The sequence below is a fragment of the Oncorhynchus clarkii genome, chromosome 13, assembly GCF_045791955.1.
Source record: "Oncorhynchus clarkii lewisi isolate Uvic-CL-2024 chromosome 13, UVic_Ocla_1.0, whole genome shotgun sequence".
NCBI classification, from domain to species: Eukaryota; Metazoa; Chordata; class Actinopteri; order Salmoniformes; family Salmonidae; genus Oncorhynchus; species Oncorhynchus clarkii.
Window position 1 is genome coordinate 6,463,914 of NC_092159.1, and position 10,578 is coordinate 6,474,491.

The 10,578-nt window shown below is 44.0% G+C and overlaps 1 protein-coding gene across 2 annotated transcripts in view; it reads right to left on the minus strand.

Annotated features, from left to right (window-relative positions):
- The window catches only part of LOC139423641 (adhesion G protein-coupled receptor E5-like), a 50,045-nt gene extending 39,712 nt beyond the window's left edge, over positions 1-10,333 (minus strand). Inside the window, exons 1-5 of one of the 2 annotated variants that reach the window (XM_071175233.1) lie at positions 10,020-10,333; positions 8,369-8,605; positions 4,582-4,728; positions 1,670-1,792; positions 660-791 (exon numbers count right to left, since the gene is read on the minus strand). In XM_071175233.1, coding sequence (XP_071031334.1) covers positions 660-791; positions 1,670-1,792; positions 4,582-4,728; positions 8,369-8,605; positions 10,020-10,050 — 670 coding nt within the window. In that variant the 5' untranslated portion in view covers positions 10,051-10,333. The remainder of the gene's footprint in view (positions 1-659; positions 792-1,669; positions 1,793-4,581; positions 4,729-8,368; positions 8,606-10,019) is intronic. The other variant, XM_071175234.1, reaches the window with a different exon arrangement.
- Positions 10,334-10,578: the final 245 nt, after the last annotated feature.

Consider the following 10,578-nt stretch of genomic DNA (forward strand, 5'->3'; position numbering starts at 1 on the left):
GATATAGTTAGATGTATGTTATGTTATGTTAGATATAGTTAGATGTATGTTATGTTATGTTAGATATAGATAGATGTAATGTTATGTTATGTTATGTTAGATATAGATGAAATGTTATGTTATGTTAGATATAGATAGATGTATGTTATGTTATGTTAGATATAGATAGATGTAATGTTATGTTATGTTATGTTAGATATAGATGAAATGTTATGTTATGTTAGATATAGATGTTAGTTATGTTATGTTAGATATAGATGTAATGTTATGTTAGATATAGATGTAATGTTATGTTATGTTAGATATAGATGTAATGTTATGTTAGATATAGCTGTAAAGTTATGTTATGTTAGATATAGATGTAATGTTATGTTATGTTAGATATAGATGTAATGTTATGTTATGTTATGTTAGATATAGATGTAATGTTATGTTAGATATAGATGTAATGTAATGTTATGTTATGTTAGATATAGATGTAATGTTATGTTAGATATAGATGTAATGTAATGTTATGTTATGTTAGATATAGACGTAATAAAAGACTGTTCAAATATGAACCCTGTTTTAGTTCCTCTTCTAAGACAGACAAAGTTATCGTACCTTACTGTACCGTATCGTGGGAAGCAGTGCATCATGGTACCATATTCTGTCCTCACCTGAGCACCTCGCCTGTTTGTTGCCATGATTACTGTATCCAGGGAGACAGAGGCAACTGTAGCTTCCTGCCTGGTTCTGACAGGTCCCTCCCTCTCCACAGATACCAGCAGTTGCATTACACTCATCTATGTCTGAGAGAGAGAGAGAGAGAGAGAGAGAGAGAGAGAGAAAGAGATAAGGTGAAAACAGAGAGAGGGGTAGTGTAGAGAGAGAGAGAGAGAGAGAGAGGGGAAGAGAGAGAGAGAGAGAGAGAGAGAGAGAGAGAGAGAGAGAGATAGGGAGGGAAGATAGAGGAGAAAGGAGAGAGAGAGAGAGAGAGAGAGAGAGAGAGAGAGAATACACAAACATTAACATAAAACTGAGGAGAGAGAGAGAGAGAGAGAGAGAGAGAGAGAGAGAATACACAAACATTAACATAAACACTTGAGGAGAGAAGTGAGGAGGCAGACAACTGAACACATCCCAGAAAGAATAAAAATGAGAAACAGAGAAGAGTACATTCCAGAACAACAACAATCAGGTATCAGATTGCTGCTATTTCATGTTATGGTTACAGCTGTGAGTTCAGGCAGACATCTGGATTGGAACTCGGCCAAAGGTCATGGGGTTAGAGGTCACGGATCAGGGGTTAGAGGTCAGTGGTCAGGGATAACATGGCCTCGGCCCCTTCACCAGTATTGTTGCCATGGTAACTGAGCCCTGACGAACAGTTACAGGTGTATCTGCCAGGTGTGTTTGTGCACATGCCCAGAGCGCCACACGCACACAGTACACTCACTGACTCACTCACTCACTCACTCACTCACTCACTCACTCACTCACTCACTCACTCACTCACTCACTCACTCACTCACACACACACACACACACACACACAATACACACACAGTACACACACACACAGTAAACACACACACACACACAGTACACACACACACAGTCTCTCACACACACTTATACGAAGTGACACGTTGAAAGGAGTCCCATATGATAAAAGCATGTTTCTCACCCTCACACCTGCTCTCTGTTAGTTTGTACCCAGACTGGCAGATGCAGGTGTAGGACCCTGGGGTGTTCACACAGGATGAGTTGTTGGGGCAATCAGCAGTCTGCTCCTTACACTCATCCATGTCTGCACACAGAGATGGAAAGATGGAGAGATGGGAGTAGAGAGAGAGAGAGAGTGAGAGAGAGAGAGAGAGAGGGGGAGAGAGAGAGAGAGAGAGAGAGAGAGAGAGAGAGAGAGAGAGAGGAAACAAAGAACATTCCCAGAACAACAACCTTAGGTGAGGGGTGTCATTCATCCACATGGTTTGTGTACCATTGATTTACTGCAGTAGGCTAAAACAGGGTCACAGTGTTTCTTGGTAGTCTTAAACTTTGACGCAAAAATATACACCTCACACACCTGGTTATGGGATTAAAAACTGAAGACATCTCTACCATGTCAGATATAGAGCTGAAATGTATCAAATGTTTAGTTTTCATCCCGATATTACACTTTATATACATCACAGAAGACTGAAATATAACAAAACCGTTTGACAAAGAAAGACCAGATTTTCGGCAGTTAAACAAAAGCGTTTATTAATTATAAAAGTATGAAAAATATGAATAAACATTCCACCCAGGAGGCCACTAAGTCATTTCACTACTGTGTCCTTCCTTCTGAAGTGTACACTACTTCAAAACTAAAAGCATTGGATTGGTGGAGGCATCTTAGTGTGAGTTCAGTGAAGGAAAGTGAACAAGTGCACACTTCACGAGAAAGGAGAAAGGAGAAATTATTGGGATGCACCCAGAGTCTTAGTTCTGCCGCATGCAAGGTAGGACGATGCGTTGGGGTCACAGTTGACGGCTCCGGCTCCGGCTCTCTAGTAGACTGTATAACAGGTGGAAGGCAATGTATGAGTAGGAGAAGACTTGTGAACTATATTGTCATTGTCTTAGAGGAGGAGGGACAGTTATGACGAAATTAGAGGTATATAAACCAATGTACATGTAAGGATGGACAGAGCTCTCGTAAATAAACATTATATATATATATATATATATATATATATATATATGTATTATTGTAGACTGGCCTCTGTCTGTTTCATTTCAACAAGAACCACCTTACAAATTCTTAGTTGAATTGAAGTTCAGTTTATGAACATTGAGAATATAATTCTCTTCACACACACACACACACACACACAAACACACACACACACACACACACACACACACACACACACACACACACACACACACACACACACACACACACACACACACACACACACACACACACACACACGCTAAGCTGAGACTCTCACATCACACAAACACACACAAACATGGTCTCAATTACAAGCCCGGTGCGGTATATTCCAGCTCCTCGTATTGGCCAGGCGAGAGTGGGCATCGAGCCAGGTGCCATGAAGCCGGCTCTACGCATCTGGTCTCCAGTGCGTCTCCTCGGGTCGGCGTACATGGCACCAGCCTTACGCATGGTGTCCCCGGTTCGCCAGCACAGCCCAATGCGGGCTATTCCACGTCGCCGCACTGGCCTGGCTACAGGGAGCATTCAACCAAGTAAGGTTGGGCAGGCTCGGTGCTCAAGAGCTCCAGTGCGCCTGCACGGTCCGGTCTATCCGGTGCCACCTCCACGCACCAGCCCACCGGTGGCAGCACCCAGCACCAGGCTGTCTCTCCGTCAGCCAGGAGCTGCCAGAGTCGTCAGTCAGCCAGGAGCTATCTGAGCCGTCCTTCACTCCTGAGCGCTGCCAGAGTCACCCGTCTGTCCTGAGCCGCCAGAAACTCCCGTCTGTCCTGAGCCGCCAGAAACTCCCGTCTGTCCTGAGCCACCAGAGTCTCCCGTCTGTCCTGAGCCCCAAGAGTCTCCCGTCTGTCCTGAGCTGCCAGAGTCTCCCGTCTGTCCTGAGCCACCAGAGCCGACAGTCTGTCCTTAGCCGCCAGAGCCGCCAGTCTGTCCTGAGCCGCCAGAGCCGCCGGTCAGCCAGGAGCAGCCAGAGCTGCCGGCCAGCCAGGAGCCGCCAGAGCTGTCAGCCAGCCAGGAACTGCCAGAGCCGTCAGCCAGCCAGGAGCATCCAGAGCCGTCAGCCAGCCAGGAGCTGCCAGAGCCGTCAGCCAGCCAGGAGCTGCCAGAGCCATCAGTCAGCCAGGAGCTGCCAGAGCCGTCAGCCAGCCAGGAGCTGCCAGAGCCGTCAGTCAGCCAGGAGCTGCCAGAGCCGTCAGTCAGCCAGGAGCTGCCGGAGCAGTTCTTCACTCCGGAGCTGCCGGAATCTCCCGTCCATTCGGGACCCATGGCTAGGGTCCCCAGTCGGAGGTCGGCGGCGAGGGTCGCCGCTCGTAAGAGGCCACGGGGGTGGTTGAGGAGGCGGACAAAAACTGTGGTGAAGTGGGGTCTACGTCCCGCGCCAGAGCCGCCACCGCGGACAGACGCCCACCCAGACCCTCCCCTATAGGTTCAGATTTTGCGGCCGGAGTCCGCACCTTTGGGGGGGGGGGGGTACTGTCACGTTCTGACCATAGTTCTGTTGTTTTATTTTTTGTTTTAGTATGGTCAGGGCGTTGGGGTGGGCAGTCTATGTTTGCTTTTCTATGTTGGTTTTTGTGTTCGGCCTAGTATGGTTCTCAATCAGAGGCAGGTGTCGTTAGTTGTCTCTGATTGAGAATCATACTTAGGTAGCCTGGTTGTTTTTGTTTGTGGGTGTTTGTTTCCGTGTGAGTATTTGGGCCAAACGGTACTGTTTCGGTTTTGTAAATTTCACTTTTATTATTTTGTTCCAGTGTTCAGTTGTGTGGTTTTGAATAAATCAATATGGACACTTACCACGCTGCGTTTTGGTCCGATCCTTACTCCTCCTCAGACGAAGAGGAGGAAAGTCATTACACACACACTTGAATACTCACCCTTACACTCCCCAGTGAGAGCAGTATAGTTGACAGGCGTTGTGGATCTGAACCCAGGTTGACACTGGCAGTGGTAGCTCCCGATGGTGTTGAGGCAAGTGGCGTTGCTGCCACAAACCTGTGGTGACTTCTGGCACTCATTGAGATCTGAAGAGATGAGGACATATGGTGATAGAGCTGTGACTCACTAACCTCTCCTCCAGTGATTCCCTAACCTCTCCTCCAGTGATACCCTAACCTCTCCTCCAGTGATTCCCTAACCCCTCCTCCAGTGATTCCCTAACCTCTCCTCCAGTGACTCCCTAACCCCTCCTCCAGTGACTCCCTAACCCCTCCTCCAGTGATTCCCTAACCTCTCCTCCAGTGATTCCCAAATCTCTCCTCCAGTGATTCCCTAATCTCTCCTCCAGTGATTCCCTAATCTCTCCTCTAGTGATTCCCTAATCTCTCCTCCAGTGATTCCCTAACCTTTCCTCCAGTGATTCCCTAACCTCTCCTCCAGTGATTCCCTAATCTCTCCTCCAGTGATTCCCTAACCTTTCCTCCAGTGATTCCCTAACCTCTCCTCTAGTGATTCCCTAATCTCTCCTCCAGTGATTCCCTAACCTTTCCTCCAGTGATTCCCTAACCTCTCCTCTAGTGATTCCCTAATCTCTCCTCCAGTGATTCCCTAACCTTTCCTCCAGTGATTCCCTAACCTCTCCTCTAGTGATTCCCTAATCTCTCCTCCAGTGATTCCCTAACCTTTCCTCCAGTGATTCCCTAACCTCTCCTCCAGTGATTCCCTAACCTTTCCTCCAGTGATTCCCTAACCTCTCCTCTAGTGATTCCCTAATCTCTCCTCCAGTGATTCCCTAACCTTTCCTCCAGTGATTCCCTAACCTCTCCTCTAGTGATTCCCTAATCTCTCCTCCAGTGATTCCCTAACCTCTCCTCCAGTGATTCCCTAACCTCTCCTCCAGTGACTCAATACAGTCCATGTATTTGATGTATTTCAGAACTAAAGCAGCTGAAATAAGGAATGAGAGGCTTGATGATCAGGTTACCATTTGAATCAGCTGTGGTGATGTGGTACATCAGGGCAGAGGACTGTCTGGGGGTACTAGAGGAGAGGTTGGGGAATCACTGCTCCACAAATATGGCACAGAACAGAGAAGATATTGCAAAAACAAGCTAAACTGAGACCCGAGCCTCACACGCGCTGTTGCTGTTTCTGATACATAAATACATATAATCACAATGAAACAATTTTTAGAGAATAATATCATTATCCACCCCCCTCCCCACCTACACATAGAATAATATCATTATCCACCCCCCTCCCCACCTACACATAGAATAATATCATTATCCACACCTCCCCACCTACACATAGAATAATATCATTATCCACCCCCCTCCCCACCTACACATAGAATAATATAATTATCCACCCCTCCCCACCTACACATAGAATAATATCATTATCCACCCCTCCCCACCTACACATAGAATAATATCATTATCACCCCTCCCCACCTACACATAGAATAATATAATTATCCACCCCCCTCCCCACCTACACATAGAATAATATCATTATCACCGCCCTCCCCCTCCCCACCTACACATAGAATAATATAATTATCCACCCCCCTCCCCACCTACACATAGAATAATATCATTATCCACCCCCCTCCCCACCTACACATAGAATAATATAATTATCCACCCCCTCCCCTCCCCACCTACACATAGAATAATATAATTATCCACCCCCTCCCCTCCCCACCTACACATAGAATAATATTAATTATCACTCTCCTCCCCACCTACACATAGAATAATATAATTATCCACCCCCCTCCCCTCCCCACCTACACATAGAATAATATTAATTATCACTCTCCTCCCCACCTACACATAGAATAATATAATTATCCACCCACCTCCCCACCTACACATAGAATAATATCATTATCCACCCCCCTCCCCACCTACACATATAATAATATAATTATCCACCCCCCTCCCCACCTACACATAGAATAATATCATTATCCACCCCCCTCCCCACCTACACATAGTATAATATCATTATCCACCCCTCCCCACCTACACATAGAATAATATAATTATCCACCCCCCTCCCCACCTACACATAGAATAATATAATTATCCACCCCCCTCCCCACCTACACATAGAATAATATCATTATCCACCCCCCTCCCCACCTACACATAGAATAATATCATTATCCTCCCTCCCCACCTACACATAGAATAATATCATTATCCCCCCTCCCCCCTCCCCACCTACACATAGAATAATATAATTATCCACCCCCCTCCCCACCTACACATAGAATAATATAATTATCCACCCCCCTCCCCACCTACACATAGAATAATATCATAATCCCCCCTCCTCCACACCTACACATAGAATAATATAATTATCCACCCCCCTCCCCACCTACACATAGAATAATATCATTATCCAGCCCTCCCCACCTACACATATAATAATATAATTATCCACCCCCCTCCCCACCTACACATATAATAATATCATAATCCCCCCTCCTCCACACCTACACATAGAATAATATAATTATCCACCCCCCTCCCCACCTACACATAGAATAATATCATTATCCACCCCTCCCCACCTACACATATAATAATATAATTATCCACCCCCCTCCCCACCTACACATATAATAATATCATTATCCACCCATCTCACCCTACACATAGAATAATATCATTATCCACCCCCCTCCCCACCTACACATATAATAATATAATTATCCACCCCCCTCTCCACCTACACATATAATAATATCATTATCCACCCATCTCACCCTACACATAGAATAATATCATTATCAGGCCCCTCCCCACCTACACATAGAATAATATCATTATCCCCCCTCCCCACCTACACATAGAATAATATCATTATCCCCCCTCCACACCTACACATATAATAATATCATTATCCCCCCTCCACACCTACACATATAATAATATCATTATCCCCCCTCCCCACCTACACATAGAATAATATCATTATCAGGCCCCTCCCCACCTACACATAGAATAATATCATTATCCCCCCTCCCCACCTACACATAGAATAATATCATTATCCCCCCTCCACACCTACACATATAATAATATCATTATCCCCCCTCCCCACCTACACATATAATAATATAATTATCCACCCCCCTCCCCACCTACACATATAATAATATCATTATCCACCCATCTCACCCTACACATAGAATAATATCATTATCCACCCCCCTCCCCACCTACACATATAATAATATAATTATCCACCCCCCTCTCCACCTACACATATAATAATATCATTATCCACCCATCTCACCCTACACATATAATAATATCATTATCCCCCCTCCCAACCTACCAATAGAATAATATCATTATCCCCCCTCCCCTCCCCACCTACACATAGAATAATATCATTATCCACCCCTCCCCACCTACACATAGAATAATATCATTATCATCCCCCCACAAAGTTGATGATCATTAACATGGTCTACAAACTCTCAGTACTGCACAGATAAGAGAACTCTGAACAAGTAATGGTTCGTACTCTTGACATGTAATATTCACACACACACACACACACACATACACACACACACACACACACTCAGACACACACACACACACACACACACACACACACACACACACACACACACACACACACACACACACACACACACACTCAGACACACACACACACACACACTTGAATGCTCACCGTTACACGCTCCAGTGTGAGCAGTAAAGTTGAAAGTCGTTGTGGATATGAACCCAGGTAGACACTGACAGTAGAAGCTTCCATATGTGTTGTAACATGCAGCTTTACTTCCACAGGGTGAGGTACTGTCCAACTCTTTACACTCATCTACATCAACACATTGTTGACTCTCTTTGGCTTCGAAGCCAGGGTCACAACCTTTGGCCTTTAGGTTCCCCAGAAGAGTGAAATGAAGACCTGTGAGGAGAGACAGAGAGACAGAGAGACAGAGAGACAGAGAGACAGAGAGACAGAGAAACAGAGAGACAGAGAGACAGAGAGACAGAGAGAGTTATTCAACCAGTTTCCTACTAGCCCAGCCTCGGGTTAGCATCATTCCCATCCCTGTCAACACCACACTCTGGACCTCGTTGGGATGCAATTATTATTATTATTATTATTTACAATTTGTTCATCCGAAATGGCACTCTGTTCCAGAGGCTAGTGCATTATAAAAACATGGGTATAATCACTAGAAAATACTTATTCTCCACATTGCAACTTTAGCTAGATTACTAAACTGAAGTATAGTAGAGAAGACAGAGATATTATAACTAGGTTACTAAACTGAGGTATAGGAGTGAAGACAGAGATATTATAACTAGGTTACTAAACTGAAGTATAGTAGAGAAGACAGAGATATTATAAATAGGTTACTAAACTGAGGTATAGGAGAGAAGACAGAGATATTATAACTAGGTTACTAAACTGAAGTATAGTAGAGAAGACAGAGATATTATAACTAGGTTACTAAACTGAAGTATAGTAGAGAAGACAGAGATATTATAACTAGGTTACTAAACTGAAGTATAGTAGAGAAGACAGATATATTATAACTAGGTTACTAAACTGAAGTATAGGAGAGAAGACAGAGATATTATAACTAGGTTATTAAACTGAAGTATAGTAGAGAAGACAGAGATATTATAACTAGGTTACTAAACTGAAGAATAGTAGAGAAGACAGAGATATTATAACTAGATTACAAAACGTAAATGGGAATATCACTCAAAAAACATATTTTTGTTTTTGTTTCATTATGTTTTGCATTTCAGCAGTAAAGTTGTCAAGATATTGGACTTCTAAGAAGAAAAGTGTCTCGGCCACATCATCATGATAATGTATCTATATCACTGAATACAGAGAGTCCTTTTAACATGTATAGATATCACTATCACTGAACACAGAGAGTCCATGTAACATGTATAGGTATCACTATCACTGAACACAGAGAGTCCATGTAACATGTATAGGTATCACTATCACTGAATACAGAGTGAGTCCTTTTAACATGTATAGATATCACTATCACTGAACACAGAGTGAGTCCTTCCAAATTGTTTTGTGACTTGTTTAAGCACATTCTTAGTCCTGAACTTATTTAGGCTTGACATTACAAAGGGGTTGAGTACTTATTGACTCAAGACATTTCAGCTTTTCATTTCAACGCACGCACGCACGCACGCGCACGCGCGCACGCACACACGCACACACACACACACACACACACACACACACACACACACACACACACACACACACACACACACACACACACACAAACACAAACACAAGATGGTCAAGTTCCAAAGATATACAAGGTTATACTCACCCAGAACAAGTAGAAGAGTTCTGGACCCCATCTCAGAGACAGACTGGTATTATGACAACTAGTAGGATCCTAATAAAACTAGTACCACAAGAAGAATCCGTCTGAGATTAAATCTGTTTTACTGTTGAGTTCAGATTGAAGAAAACACCAGTTTAACAACGTGTTTATTCTGTATGATCAGTGGTGATAACATGAACAGAATAAAAATAAATAAAATATTCCCTCTCTTTTGGTGAGACAACTCTCAGTGTGAGCCACACGGAGATAGAAAACAACTATTTTGCTCTCCTCTCCTCTACCTCTTTCTGTTAGAGAACGCCTCTTCTCTCTCTTGTTCACAATCTTCCTCATTTCTCTATGTTTCACCCTTATCTCTCTCTCTCTCCTTGTTCTCATTTTCTGCGTCACCTCTTCTTCTCTCCTTCCCACTCTCTCTGTTTTTCACCTTATCTCTCTCTCTCTATCCTTCCTCTCCCTCTCTCTCTCTCTCTCTCCATCCTTCCTCTCTCTCTCTCTCTCTCTCTCTCTCTCTCTCTCTCTCTCTCTCTATCCTTCCTCT